Below are 15,949 nucleotides of genomic sequence, written 5' to 3'. Positions count from 1 at the left end.
AAGCTTTTGTTTGATGATTTGTACATTATTTTTGGGGTGACCTATGATGCAGATAAGTTATGAATGATAATTGTTGCATGTATCACTTAATTCACAGTTGTAATCTTCCTTTAGGTTCCTGTAATGTGACTTAATTTTAGATTTTCTTCCTCAATTGTAGGGACGGTTTCTTCATCAAATAATATGCAATCACTTGTAAATTGTCTATTATCTACTTATATGGTCACTGGATTTGTGTAAACAGTCATATAATTACTGCTGGTACTCACTATGTCACAATTATGTTAATGCAATGTTCAAAAAACTTGTCATTTTCTCTTATGCCTGACTTGTGTTGCTACTAGTGCATGGCTGGTGTGCAGACAAACAAACACCATCCCAACGAGGCGGTTGGGAGGTAGTTTGCTGCACTACCACACAACCCAGACAAACAAAAACTTAGCCCACCCCAGTCAAACCCAACTGAAAAGTGCAACCAAACAAGACGTCTTACACCAGCTGAGCTTTGCCATTTGAGGCTTAGCTGGGGGGCTCCCGCCTGGTTGGGAAGGACCAGACAAACAAACACGCCCTTAGTACATGGACCCACTACTACTTATACATCTGAGCTTAGCACTTGCATTAGAGCCAAGCTCTCATCTCTGTCCTTCTTCTCTCCTCTATATCAACACTTACTTAGCTATAAGCCAATTATTGCACCAACCAGGCATAACTCACGTGCATGCCAATCAGTGGTCCACTCCCATTGACAACAAGATACTGTACTACACTTCAGTAGTTTACCAGATGAGACCTATCATCTCCAGTAACTACTGTTCAGGTGTAATTACAATATCAGGTTAAAAAAAAGGTGTTACTCAGACGAGTTGAGGGAAAAAAAAAGGAGCAAGTTGACCCATTACCTCGTAGTGAGCTCTGAGCTGGCCTTGTTGGCTCTATTTCTAGCAGCAGTTGAGGCACCAGCACGAGCCCACGGCACTGTCAGTGGCTCAGTGCCCGTGCCGCCACCAATCCTACTATACATCCCTGAAGCCCAAACAGTTGCTGTCCTTCACATGGTCACGGTCTCAACTTCACCTTATCCCGTTACTAGTATCCATGCACCACGAATACAAAAAACACCAGACACTCCACGTACAATTCTCAATTGCAGGAGCAAGAACTGCAGATATACTAGTACGTAGCAATCGAAAAAGCCTTGTCTGAATGTTCTTCATCAGTCAGCACTGATGCATATGAAACTACTAGTGGCTCTGCGGCCCCCAGATGGTGTTACAAGTAGTACAACCTTGGGTTACATCACAGTTCAGGAATTTCATTTCACTAATCCTAGCTCAAGACACCTTCAGCTCTAGCTCTACTGCTAAATTATGGAGGACTTGGTACATCACTAGCTAGCACCGCAGTAACCAAGAACTCCTAGCAATAAACTAGCTGGGGCAACACTGAGACGGTGTCCACTCCCAGCAAACAACTGATCCGTCAACGCTAATGCCTATCTCTTCTCTTAGTATTAGCCTACCTGACCGGCTGACCAGCCTACACGCCAGTAACTGTGATGCCATCTACTACAATCCTGTGGCCGTTGCCTCCTTGAAGCTCTTGGTGAGCCAGATGGCCGTCTCCCTGGGGGACACCTTCTCGTCGGGGCCGAACGGCCTCAGCAGGACGCCCAGCTCCTCGTACCGCTCCTGCTGCAGCAGCTGGGCACTGAACTCCAGCAGCCCCTCCAGCGCCTCCGCGCGCTGCTGGTACGACGTCGTGTCGAACCGCCCCTTCGGCTGCTGCCTCAGCATCAGCAACGACGATCCCGACGACCCGCGGCTCGACGCCGCCGCCGTCACAGTGGTGTCGCGACCCGAGGACGAGCCGCTGCCACCGCCGCCGCCGCCGCCGTCGTCGCTCCTGCCGTTGTCACCACCGTCGGCTCCCGCCGTGGCAGCGGACCGGAGCGTCTGGGCCGTGCACTTGTCCTTGGTGATGGACCAGTCCACGAACGGAGGCGTGGCGGCGGTGGGTGTCGAGGGCTTCACGATCGAGAACAGGGGGCCCTCCTCCCACGAAGCTAGCGGGAACTCGGCGATCCTGTCGATGCGAGGCGAGTTCACGGAGACGTCGGGGGACTCCAGTCGCTCCAGGATGCTCATGCTGCTGCGCTTCGGGTTCGGGGTCTCAAATACTGGCAGGGGAAGCGATGCTCTGCGGGCCAGATGGCCGTGCCTGTTGTCAACTGGAGTTCTTGAAAACTGCTGATGAAAATGGGGAAAAGGAAAACACACAAGTTTCAGAATCAAGGAACTATCATCTTCACGCACACAACAAAAATAGCTATATATATGTTTACAACAACATACTGCGGATATGTAATCTATCCATGGAAACACAAAGCTATTTAAAAAAAAAGAACTTGAAGTTCAGTTGAAGACTTGAAGTATGACAACTAAATGGAGATATCAAGTGCCAATGTTTGGTCTTTGGCTCTTTTCTGCAAAAGGAGTGCCAACACATGAAAAACGCCATGCCAATGTTTGGAAGCCATGGTGATACATCTTTGCCAAGCATAGGTGAAGGTTCATTAATAGGAGATGTGCACTTTTGTTATGTCTCGGTGCTTCCATTTATTCCGTTGTGTGTTTCAAAGATGTAATAATAGATGTCCTTGTGTATCATTTGTTGATGCATCAGTTAGGGTATTTTTGTCCCTTTTTCTAAAACAAGTTGACCATTTATATTTTGATGGGTCAAGTTAAAATAAGTTTCACTGACTAGAATCCTAAAGTGGTCTACATTAGGGATCTGAGCGAGTTACGTGATATGCAGTTACCCACTCGGAAATATCACATGCCTATTAAGGATGTTATAAACAGGCTTCAACTGGTTTTTTTATTACATACCTCTGTATGGCTTGTTCTATCATATGATGCTTGTGGAGCTTCTAGCCGATTCCTTAGAGTTGTCATCATCTTCCACGGAGTTGTCTTCGGAGCCTTTACAACATTTGAGGTCCTTGATGCTACGGGTTTACTAGTAACCTCAACCTGGCTGTCATCAACAGATAGCTCTTTGACACTCTGTGTGGTGGTGTAGTCCTTTATACTCCTAATAGAGCTGACAGAGTTTTTATCAGGAGAAGGTGTGCTAAAGGTTACTATCCTTTCACTGCCCAAAGAGTTCCTCCTGCCCTTGCTTCTGCAAACAGGCTCTGTGGAAAATGTCATTCTCTTCTCATTTGGAGATTGATGAACAGGAGTTATGCTACGAGAAGGGCCTGATTTCAAATGGACTTGCAGCATGTACGGTTGTAGATGTGGATGCTTAAGTAGTTCAGCTGCCTGCTTAAGAAATTTATGTAAGGACTCACAGAGACCTAGAAAACATTGTCTTAAATAGTCGATCTCTAATAAGAGGATTATAAAGTCTTATTACACTTGGCCTGTGCTCTGGACTTCTCCGTAGCATGCTCCTAACAAGTCCTCGACTGCATGAGGTGAAAAGTTGTTAAAAAAATGGCACAATTAAAATAAAAGTAAAAAATAAGTAAGAAAAACATAAAACCAATAAACTCACAATGCACCAGAATATCTTGTTGGTAAAGGTGATACTATCGACTTAGTAATCTTGTTTATAAGGGCTTGCATATCCTGTCAAAGAAATGATCAAAGGAGAATTAGATAACCTGCAAGGTTATCTAACCATTAGGTCAGATGCAGATCACTTTCTATCTGTAGATTCCAAATCAGGCATGCCAAAAACATTCAGTTGCACCAGAATTTGTCTCAAACTCCAAGCAGTAACATACACAGCATAAAAATAGTGCGCACCTAGCTAAAGCCACCCACATAAGTCGAACACAGCAGAAGAAAAACAAACATGAAGTTACTTAAGTACTTAACCATTTAATCAAATAGCATGCACAGGCAACAAATAATCATCCAGGAAAAGCATTTTGAGAACTTACAAAAGCTTTAAAAGCAGGTTTGAGTGCAGTCATTTCATACATGCAGCATCCTGAAACAGAACGAAACAAGAATTACAGTCCAACCCATAAACAAAGCACCATGTGCTCGACATTTCTTACATTTTCACCGATGCCTTACCTAGTGACCAAATGTCAGATTTGGTACCATAAGGTATATCAGCAAGAAGTTCTGGGCACATATAAGTTGGTGTTCCTACAACCTGCATCAGGGCAATATGTGCTGAGTGGTGACTATGAAAATGATGTTACAGAATAACAGAATCAAGTGAAACGAAGTATTGTAAGTGCTAACCGAGGATGCTAGATCATCAGCGGTCAATATTTTAGCAAGCCCAAAGTCACCTGCATTTGTTTATAAGGCAAATTAAAATGTGCCCAAAATTATGTACTTGCTACAAAGCTTGCATTGTATAGAGTAGTGATAACTGACATACCAAGTCTTATATTCTGATCCCTAGTAAGAAATATATTCGAGCACTGAAATAAATACAGATCAGCTTCAGAAAACATATTTTCACATTGTACAAAAACACGCATGATGTACTTCAAACATAGCAGAACTATTACCTTCACATCACGGTGAAGAATGTGATGTGCATGCAAATAGTCAAGGGCCATGAGAAGCTGCACTAGCCACTGGCAAAGCTTCTGCAGAGTTAGAAGACAGTTCATATGCATGCCTTTGTTACCAGGAATCCCCCAAAAACATTTCAACATTTCAACAAAGATTAATTCATGGACTGTACCTCTTCAGAAAAGTGGGTATCATTAGCTCTTTTAATAGCTTCAGCCCTGGTAAAAAAAAAAGAACATGTTAGTGATCAAAATGTTCTAGAAGTTCATCGATTGACGCACTAATAGCATATTTCACCTCAGAGAGATACATACATGTCTCCTCCCTCACAATACCCTATAACAATGCAGACGGAGCAACCCTGAAATCAAAACATACAGTGAAAAATGATGTAAAATCATAGTCCATACTACCAATTCGGTCCAAAATACTCCTGCTAGTTTCAATGGAAGTCTCATGCAAGCATGTTTTAGGATTTTTTTTAATCTCTCTTTTAAGGATGGCCAAGTATCATACGCTTGACAAAGTAACTCCTTTTCCTATTTACTCTTATATATACTAACCTTATCCACCCATGAATCCTTGTACTCCACAATGAATGGATTCCTCACTGTAGCAATGAGCTGCATCTGCAATGATATTTCAGTTAGTGTAACAGAAAACATTGCTATCAGAACGTTTAAGTTCAGATCTCAGTTTGGTAAGCAGTAGCATCATCATGAGAGCAACAGTTTGTGGGAAACCAAACCCTGGCAAAGCACTAATCATTCTGGACGGAGAGTTGACATTGACAAGCCATTCTTGGTAAACAAAAGACACTGTTTGTGAATCATAACTATAGGCACACAAATTGATCCGTGCAAAGCAGCAGGTGCCTATACCTCCTGGTGGGCAGACCGGCGAGTGCGGTCTGTCTGACGCGCAAGGCGGATCTTTTTCAACACATACCTGCAAATGTTCAGACTCCCCATGATCAAAGTGGAATAAAGATGGCGATACAAAAAAGTGTTAAGCAGTGTGTAGTGGTCTCACTTCTTCCTCTCCAGCTTATGCCTGACCAGCAGAGCAGAGCCAAATGCTCCTTTACCGATCTGCTCCAGCACCTCGTACTGATCCATGCTGTCTTAAGCTCAGGAAGCTGTTCGTTTCTTGTTCCCCTGCCCTGAAAACAAAAATGCAAGAAATCAGAACGGGTTTCCGTAGCATTGCTGTGATTTGGACTAAATAAAATGGGGGGAAAAACAAAGAAGGAAAGAATTAACTTGAGGGCTCCAAGATTAATCGTTTGGCTGTAAGCTCGGTAATTTTGACTTAAAGAAGTGCATTTAAGCACTGGACAGCTTCATTATTGCAGGGGCAGTACTCTATTTACACATACATGTACTGTAGTTCAAAAAAAATTACAAAGCACAACTTTAATGGTCCTAAAGGCGACAAATTTTCAGGCGACGGCAGAAAAATAAAGGAAGTGCCGCCACGTGATGCGAAATGAACTGCGTGACAAAACTAGCCGACAATGTTGAAGTTTTTTTTTTGAACGATAACGCGAAGCTTTGAACCCCAAATGGCAAGCTGACGAGCTCATGAAAATGCCGGATACTAGTAGATCCTGAGGCCTTGTTTAGTTCGCAAAAATTTTCAAGATTTCCTGTCACATCGAATCTTTGGTCGCATGCATGGAGCATTAAATATAGACAAAAATAAAAACTAACTGTACAGTTTACCTGTAATTTGTGAGATGAATCTTTTAAGCCTAGTTACTCCGTGATTGAATAATGTTTGTCAAATAAAAACGAAATGCTACAATAGCCAAAAACAAAAATTTTTGCGAACTAAACAAGGCCTGAAAAGGCAAGTGTTCCCCGTTGTTTGAAATCCAAAAGCAGACAACTGGAAGCCAGAAAAAAAAAAGCTAGTATTTTTTTTCCCAACAAAGACCTCAAAGTTCCAAGAGAGAAATGTTGGACAGGACGAGCACTAATGTAAACCCAGTGCGAGCCTCCAAGAACACACCGAAATCACCACAGGAAATCTTGCAAGCAAGAGGACGAACTGAAGCCCTGAGAAATGACAGTCAAAACTCACCACCCAAATGGCAGTTTGCTGGCGGCTCCAAGAACTGACCAGAGCAGCTCAGCAAGCGCCCTCCCGGAGCAGCCGCCCGCCGCCGCCGGGAGCAAATGCAAGGAGCGGAAGGGGAGGACGAGAGACCCGTGGTAGTGTTCAGTGTTCACCCCTACTCACACAGATCTCGCCGCATTTGATCAGAGAGAGAGAGAGAACTTGCGGGGGGGACTGACTGAGTTCAAACTTCAAACCCGCTGGTTGCTCTGGAACCTCAACATTTTATATGGATAAAAAGGAGAAAAAAAAAGTGAAGGCTAGAGGAAAAGAGTATTCGGAAGAGGAGAGAGAGCCATGGAAGCTGTAGAGAGAGAAAGCGACAGGGGAAGGAGAAGGGGATCCTGCAGGGGATGCAGGCCGGGGCGCGGGGGGGGTGTGGGATGATGCCGAGGTCAAATCGATGCTTTTAATTTTGGATTCTGGCAATGGGTTTGGGACTCCATGGGTTTGTGCTTGTTGCTTTGTGCTGCTGCCTGCTGATGATATATATATATATATATATATATATATATATATATATATATATATATATATATATATATATATATATATATATATATATATATATATTCACGTACTGCGGGTTTGTGGACTGTATACGGTACGGTATATGGAGGGGGGAAATCAGGAAGCCACGGGTTTGTTGTCTTGGCAGAAATTTCGTCTTAATAATAATAAAGCCTTGTTTAGTTTCACTCAAAATTTAAAAATAAATTAAGTTCTTCGTCACATCGAATTTTGTGGCACATGTATAAAATATTAAATATAAAAAAAATAACCAATTGCACAGTTTATCTGTAATTTGCAAGATGAATCTTTTAAACCTAGTTAGTCTATGATTGGATAATAATTACCAAATACAAACAAAAGTACTAATGTACCCAAAACTTTCCGTGTAAGGAACTAAACAAGGCCTAACACTGAAACTACATGTTTTACAATTTTATTAGTGGCTATTTATTTCTGGTTATCACTACCGATTATTAACTAAAATTTCATCAATTAAATAATATTTAATTAGTGTTTTTCTAAATGTCAAAGGTAAACAGTATCAGTTACCTAAACGGGCATTTAAACGGAATAAACAAACTTTTAAATTGAAACGGTTTTACCACTATATAGCTTTTATATGCTTTAGACCCTATTTAGATTCACCTAACTAAAATTTAGCTAGCTAAAATTTAAAGCTAAACTTTAGCTAGTTAAAAGTTCTTTCAGCTAAACTTTAGCTGTATTGTTTAGATCCTCCAGCTAATAGACTCGGTTAAACTTTAGCTGAGTTTAGCTAAATTAAAATAGCTAAACTTTATGAACCATTTGGACCTCTATGAATTAAATCTAGCCGGCCAAACATGCCCTTAAACGGGCTAAACAGCTTCGCGTACAGTCCATCTGACTCCGAATGAAAATGGTTAAGGCATCCCTGCGGCCTCTGACGTGGAGCTTGTTGACATGTAAAAGCATATTATGGATAAATGATACTATATTTATAAAATATTTTTATAATAAATTTAGTTGCATCAACAACAGATGTTGTCAGTTTCTTTAATTTTCATATGTGGATATGAATCAAAGTTTACAAAAAATGAACTAGACTGAAAAAATGATTTAAAATTTTAATATCATGGGGTATAGCAGTTTTACTAAATATTTGTAGATGCAACTTTAAGTAACCAAAACACTTCCATATGTAAAACCAAACAAAATATATGATACTCCGTATATCCCTAAATAAATAAATTTCTAACAAATTTATAACAGATTAGTATGACAGGAAATAGATCATACTACCCCTTATTATCTGGAGGAGTTGTATATACTAATCCATGATTATTCCAATAGCACGCTTAATTATAGCATTTACTACATACATTTAATTGTAGAAACTCAACATTAGATTGGGAGATGCAAGGAGACTTTGAGAAAAATAAACGGGCTAGTAGACCATTTAACCTTCTAGAGATTGATTTATTTATATACAAATTCTTGAGCTAAAAGAGGGAGTACATAGTACTAGGCCTGTTTGAATGAGCTAAAACTAGTTACTAGTTGGGCTAAAAAATAGCTCAAACCGGCTAAGATTAACTAGCTAGTTGGCTAATAACTAGTTGAAGGTTTGGTTGAAAAAAATGTCCACCTATTAACCCTCTTGTTTTGATGCACTAGGGCTAATTTTTAGCTAGTTAGTAATTAGCTCTTGTATATCAAATAAGCCCTTAACATCGGAATTATCTCTAGAGTGTCTTGTGTTTTTAAATATGAGATGCACTTGTTTTTTAGGTAATGTAGTTTATTTAGCGGTTTTACTAAATATATAGATGGAGTTTTAAGTAACCAAAATAATCCAGTCAAGCAAAATCCAACAAAACATATACGCTCTCTCCATTGTAAAAAAACATATACTCTCTCCGTTCATAAACACACATCTCATTTTTGAAGAAGTTAAATCTTTTAAAATTTGACCAAATATATATATTAATATACTAATTTTATGATGTATAATAAATATTATTAGATCAAGTATGAAATAAATTTTATATAAATTTATTTAGAGACATACATGTTGATATTTTTTCCTATATTCTTGAGTCATTTTTTTTCAAAAAAAAGTTTGACCCTAGAAGCGAGATGTGCGTTAACATTTATTTTGAGAAGAGTATGGGAATATTTCTAGAATCTTTTGTGTTTTTAAATAAGAGATCGATGCACTTGTGTTTTTGTGCCAAGCTAAAGGAAACGTATATGGTACACAGTATTTTGTAGGAATACGTGCGTTTGTCCATGGTCCCGAAACCATAGTAGTAATATTGACTAAGACGTACGCTTCTAATTTAGTGCGTATCTCCCAACGACGCGTACACTAGGGGGCGCTGCACAGTAGTATATTGCATAGTATATAGTACCGAGTACAATACTAATATTGTAGGAGCACTAACTAGTACTCTCTCCGTTTTAAAAAAAAAAGTATTGGTTTTTTACTTATTTGCCGTCTTATTTAATTTTTATCTAAATACCATCTTTTTAATTATGACTTATTTTATCATCAAGCATACTTTAATATTTTTTTATTTATTTTATAATTTATAGAAATTTTTTGAATAAAATGAAAGTAAAAAACGATACTTTTTTGAGACGGAGGGAGTGCTCATTGTCTTTACGCATCTGTTGTTTGTTTAGTTCCGAATTTTTTTGGATTTTGGATACTATAGCACTTTCGTTTTTATTTGATAATTATTATCTAATTATAGACTAACTAGGCTCAAAAGATTCATCTCGCGATTTACAGGTAAACTGTGTAATTAGTTTTTATTTTTGTCTATATTTAATACTTTATGTATATGTCGCAAGATTTAATATAACGGAATCTTGAATTTTTTTTTTTAGGATGAATTGAACAAGGCCTTAGTTTCGTATGTTTTTTTGGGCGGAATCTGAATCTCTACGCGTATACTCCTAGGTATATATCGATCTTCGTACACAGTACTACTATTAGCTCGTCTGAAAAGCAAATAATGCAGTGGGGTAAGTATGGAGTTGGACCGTACGTGGAGTGTGAATATTGGAGAATCCATACGTACCAAGTGCGTTAAGGCTGGACAAAAAAAACTTATAACTTGTAGCTCGCTCAACTTATTTGTTAATGGTTCGGTTTAAGTTCAACTCGTTTTATAATGAGTCAGCTCAAGCCAGCTTGTGAGCTGCTTGCGAGCCAGTCAGCAACTAAAATTGGCTCATCTATATATCCATACATTTCTCAGTAGCTCGACCTAACCTATTCGTAAAATCCTAACTTTATTCTTTAATGGACATGCTTAAATTTTATAAGTATTACTATCATGTAGTCACGGTCATGATCATAGTGGGCTGGTTATTCAAAACTCTAGTTCATTTGTTAAATTGTTAAAGCTACAACTACAAGTACTTTGCTTATTTCATTTTAAATATGAATGTGATATATTTGTTGCTCAATTGTTTTTATAAATTTTTAGTCTTTACATTATATTTTTACGATTTGGCTTGCAAGCCAAACAAACTAATTTGAGCTTACTAACAAGCTAAGTCGAGCCATAACGAACCGAGCTAGCTCGATATCCAACCCTAACGTGCACACTGGCCTACCTTATCTGGGCTACGGTGCGGTGCGGAGTACTCACTCACTATAGTACACTGGGTGCAGCCCGGCCGGTGCTGTGTAGAGAGAGAAGCAGGGTCTCTGCGCTGCCGCAGCCGCGTCTCTTCGCCTTTGCTGCTGAATGCGTTGCAGCCATGCATTGCCGCTATACTAGCTCCCTAAAGTGCAGGCAGGCAACGCACCAGTCCCCATTTTCTTTCGGCACGTACGTAGCACTGTTGGTGCAACAGCCCTCGGCGCTACTTTCGGCTGTGCGTGAACTCACTGTCATGGACCTAAACTCACTTAGGGCCCGTTCGTTTAGGCCACGATTGGACCGGGAATTGTTCCAGCTGCTCATAGCTTATGTAAATATGGCAAACAATCTAGCCAGGAATGATTTCAGGCCATGATTCCCCTTCAAACGAACGGGCCCTTAGCTGGTTGATCGAACATAATGTCATAACGCTGTTAATGTTATGATGCCCCCTCCGGTCCTCTCACTCTCAGAATAGTCTCAGTGGCCCTTGGACCCCGTGGGCCGTGGTCACCCCTTCCGTTCCCTTTTGATTTTGAGAGTTTATGTTAAAGAACCAAAGAGAATTAGTGATACTTTGATAGTCACTCAAAATCAGATGGAGTTCTACAAAACAGACCTTAAAACTTCACATATCGAACGACTCCCGATAAAATAGCTTCTCCTAAAAAACTATTTTTGTTTTATGTTTTCTCACATGCACGTATCTTTAGGAGAAAGTTGGGTGAAACAAAAGACACTAGCTTCTCCAAATTTGATCTCTGCTATCTACCCTGAGAAGCTATTTTACCGGACATATATGAAAATAACTTTAACTTCACTAGTACGACCAAGTTGAGAGTTATTGGGTGAATAATTGTTAGGGTGGCCCATATTCATATGGGCGAACGCATTGTAGAAGAGGCTCAATAGGGGCTAGTGTGGTGACTCGTCAATTCCAACCCCACCAGGGGTCGCTTGTAAATCGCCGTTGTCTATACATAAAGCCAAGGGCATGAGGGTAGGGGCTCTCCCTCTCAACTCTTGCCAATAAACCCTAGCCACCTCCTTCCACTCTCCTCTCCCAAACCTATTCGGAACCACTTTCCCAATATTAGGGCCCACTGTGGGGCTTGAACACAATCACACAAACACCAAGTTGGAACACAAGTGAAAAGTTGTATTCATTTCATGGCCCTTCTTTATATATTTGGGGTATTTATAGAGGTCTTAGTCTTTACATACAAATAACCATTTTACCCCTCTTTTTGATCAATACAACCCCTTTAAACTACATGGTGACGTTGTTTATTTCACTATTCTAGGCTTCATTCTTCAACTTGTACTTGCCAATCTTTCTAAAGAAGTTGACTTCAGGCTTTGTCGATTCTTTTTCATCTTCTCCTGACTTCGCTTATCAAGCGAGGTCAAAATCTTGTCTTCGCTTGTGACTTGTTCTAGTCTTTTCTTTATTTGTAGCGAAGTCGAATCTTCTTGGGCAAAGTCAAAATATCATCTTTGCCGTTTACTTTCCTGTAGGCAAGCTTCGTCATAGAAATTACAAATATGGCTCCAAAGTTCAGGGGCGGAGTTTTATGATGAAGTCAAATCCCAACAAAAGTGTAATCCAATTGGGTAACTAAAATTTGAGCAACGATTAATGATAATATTTTATTTATGAAATTACAGTGGTTTCATGACAAAACTTCCACCATGAAAACCACCACGAACCTGTTGCAAACCCAAAGATAGGTTTTTATAAACCTTTCGCTTAAGTCAATTTGAAGGTGGAACCACATGCACAAATTAAAAATTGTCTATCAATAGGTTTATTTTTCATTTTATTATTACTAGCTAGACCATATGTAGTTCTACTCCTAACATTCAATTAGTTTTCTTTGCAATTCTAGTTACATTTAATTTTGGCCTTGCAACTAATGAATCAAACTGTGGTACATCTTATAAATTTTAGTCCCTATCACATCGAATGTTTGCACACATGTATGAATTATTAAATATAGATTAAAACACAGCTAGAGAATTATTTGTAAGATGATTTTTTAAGTCTAATTAGTCCATGATTGGACATTAATTGTTATAGATACAAATGTGTTATAATCCAGAAAAGTGAATGTGAATGATCGAAATTGGGTATTTGGTTGGAGCTCCAATCAAATACCTGATTTCGATCATTCACTTTTCTGGATTGGAACAACTAAAATGACTGCATACCATTTTGGATTTGCATTCATTTCTTTTGTTAGGAGAAATATAATGGGTGCCTGTCTTCTGAACATCGCATGATCTTGTTTTTTTGCATAAATTTTGGTGCGAATGTCTATTTAGGCATTCTAGTGTGATTCATGGGGATAGTTCCTGTTCCTCATTTGCATCTTTGTATGAAGGGCTCGCTAGATTTTGATCTTGCGATGGCAGAAAGTTATCCGAACTTGTCAGATTGAATGTCCATTGGTCATCTTCAACGACGAGTTGAACATGTTGTTTCAATATGTCAAACGCGTAAGGGAATTTCCCATGGTATTAGATCATGTGCCATTTTTAAGGTTTGAGCCTACCAGGGTGATCCTCCAACGATGATCACATTGACGTCGTTGAGTTTTAACATACTCCTTCTGTCCCTGAAAGCTTCAGCTTTTAGAGTTGTCCTAAGTCAAAATTTTAAAACTTTGACCGAATTTTAGAAAAAAAAAACAGTAAGATTTATAATACCAAATTAATACTATTAGATTTAGCATAGAATATCTTTTTATCAGATACTCATTTTATGTTATAGATATTGATGCTCTTTTTGTAAAGTTTGTCGAACTTAAAAAAGTTTGACTGACATAGATTCTAGGAGTTGAAACTTTCAGTGATAGAGGGAGTATCAGAATTAGATAATGATTAGGGCATGGATTGGAGGTGAAAAATGTGATTATTAGGCTATGAATTTATTTTAGTGTACCTTCCTTATTTTTTTAGAGAGTTGAATGTAAACAAAAACATAATTGTTCTCTTAATTGAATAGAATCCCTACTTTAAAAAAGGATCGAAGACATCACATAATTATTTAAGCCGGTTGACGTTAGAAATCATTTAGGGTCCATGTAGTTAGCTTGGAATTGTTTCAGGAACTCGTTTTGGATGAACTGAACAAAGCCCTTATATAGCTTTTTTATTAAGAGAGACAAGTCGTTGTTCCAGCCCAGTTGAAACCATCTTCATGAAGTAATACTTACTACACAGGTTAAGCTGCCTTGGCCCAGCCTGACTGGGCCCAAAATGCCGGGCCCCAGCCCAGTTATATGTGCGACCGCTAAGCCAGTTGGAGGCCCAAGCGAAAAATGACCCAACTTCGATCTCTTACACTTCACCGATGAGCCCCGGCGGCCTGGCCTTGCTTAGTTACAAACTTTTTTGCAAAATAAATAATATAGCACTTTCGTATTTGATAAATATTATTTAATTATAAACAAATTAGACTCAAAAAAATTATCTTATAAATTATAGATAAACTGTGCAATTATTTATTTCTTTTATCTATATTTAATGCTTCATGTATATGTCGCAAGATTCGATGTAATAGAGAATCTAAAAAGTTCTGCAAATTTCTTGCAAGCTAGGTATAAAAAATAATATTTGAATTTATCTAGAGCTTAAAAATAGTAACAATACAAAAATAATATATCTAATAGTCTTAAGTTGAATAAAATATTTATATGAGCTAACATATTAACTAATTGTAAAGTGTAAGACATAAAGTAATACAAAAATAATATAATTTATGATGACTTTTTTCCTAAAATTGTAACTCATTGGGCTTGCGAGCGGCTCGCGAGCTGGCTCGAGTTGGCTCGTTATAGCTAACGAGCTAAAATCTTGGCTTGGCTCGTTATGATAACGAGCCGAGTCGAGTCGAGCCGAGCCAACCACAAACCAAGCAAGCTAACGAGCTTCAAGACTGCTCGTGTTTCACCTCGACCCATGTGTGTATTAAAATAAATTAAGATAAAATTAATAACTAATTTTCACTCTAATATATACTATCTCTATCCTATAATACAGTGCATTTTAAAAACTTTAAGATAAATTAAGAGAGAATATAAAATACACATGTATTTTTGCTTTATTTTCTAATCTAGTGCTATTATTAACTTGATTAATGATGATTGTCTGATAAATAAAAATATATTTAATGTAAAATTATGTTGTCTTCTAAAATACATTATATTTGAAGATAAATTTTGAATACTAGAATAAATTATATTATAAGATCGACGTGGATCCCATTTTCGGATACTTTTGCATGCGGCGCGTGCCACATGACAATGATCTATCTGTGAGGTGGATCGACCATCGAAGATGAATGGAGGATGGATGCATGGTCAAAGGGACGGGCCCAACGTGCTACGAATTGAAGATTTGAAGCAGACCGTGCCGTGCCTAGCGAATTGTGACGGCTCACCGCAAAGCAGGCTACCGCACAGACCACTGCACCACCCTTTGATTTGTCGCCTCAGCAAGGAACTGTATCATCGTCTCTCCATTTGCTTGCAGGCGCAGCATATAATATATATAGTTTTTCGATAAAAGAAGGATTTATGGATTTTACACAATTACTACATCACTATCATCAGATGCATCTCTCTCCGTGCGCTGGGTGCCATGATCATAGATAACGCAAGATTCATGTGCTCACTACAACAAACTAAAATTGTCTTAAGGACACTCAAGACAATTCAGGATTATGAGCCTATTCATGGATCAACCCAAGATTCCTCGCAAAAAATGGATCAACATAAGATATTCAACAAGTGCTAATATGTTTTAGGCTAGTCTCAATAAGAGTTTCAAGTAAGTTTCATTTGCATTAAATAGGTTGCCACATAGATATTTTTAATGACATGACAGTGTATTTAAGAAGAGAAAGAAGAAATAATGAAATTCTCTTGGCACAGTTACCAACTCTTTATGAGTCTTAAAATTAAATGCTTTTGAAATCATAGAATGGACATCTCTATTGAAAGTAGATGTTTCATTCTAGTTTATTTCATTTCGTATGACATGACAGTCTTAGAAACAACGTCATGAAAGTTACCATTAAGACTGGCCTTAGATTTTTTAGGATATACTCGTTTCGTCCTA

General features: G+C 38.7%; 1 protein-coding gene across 4 annotated transcripts; it reads right to left on the bottom strand.

Moving 5' to 3' along the window:
- Positions 1,172-7,124, bottom strand: LOC8062234 (serine/threonine-protein kinase Nek1). 4 transcript variants are annotated; one of them, XM_002464152.2, is made up of 15 exons: positions 6,639-7,124; positions 5,586-5,715; positions 5,435-5,501; positions 5,117-5,182; positions 4,868-4,914; positions 4,726-4,771; positions 4,547-4,627; positions 4,414-4,456; positions 4,272-4,321; positions 4,098-4,179; positions 3,959-4,008; positions 3,568-3,641; positions 3,427-3,478; positions 2,895-3,332; positions 1,172-2,249 (listed from the first exon to the last, which is right to left on the bottom strand). In XM_002464152.2, the coding sequence occupies exons 2-15, from the start codon at positions 5,669-5,671 to the stop codon at positions 1,569-1,571; spliced, it is 1,863 nt and encodes a 620-aa protein (XP_002464197.1). In that variant the 5' UTR covers positions 5,672-5,715; positions 6,639-7,124; the 3' UTR covers positions 1,172-1,568. The 4 variants fall into 4 exon arrangements, with proteins under 4 accessions (XP_002464197.1, XP_021316828.1, XP_021316823.1 ...); XM_021461153.1 differs by having other exon boundaries at positions 1,172-2,246; XM_021461148.1 differs by lacking the exon at positions 6,639-7,124 and adding an exon at positions 5,816-6,204.

The sequence above is a fragment of the Sorghum bicolor genome, chromosome 1 (genome assembly GCF_000003195.3).
Source record: "Sorghum bicolor cultivar BTx623 chromosome 1, Sorghum_bicolor_NCBIv3, whole genome shotgun sequence".
NCBI classification, from domain to species: Eukaryota; Viridiplantae; Streptophyta; class Magnoliopsida; order Poales; family Poaceae; genus Sorghum; species Sorghum bicolor.
This window is presented reverse-complemented; position numbering and strand designations above follow the sequence as displayed.

Excerpts from the sequence above, each read along its gene's own strand:
- LOC8062234 (XM_002464152.2), bottom strand. The coding sequence starts at position 5,671 with ATGGATCAGTACGAGGTGCTGGAGCAGATCGGTAAAGGAGCATTTGGC. Across the intron at positions 4,628-4,725 it reads ATACCCACTTTTCTGAAGAG|AAGCTTTGCCAGTGGCTAGT; the intron begins GTACAGTCCATG and ends CTAACTCTGCAG. Across the intron at positions 4,009-4,097 it reads ATCTGACATTTGGTCACTAG|GATGCTGCATGTATGAAATG; the intron begins GTAAGGCATCGG and ends GTTCTGTTTCAG.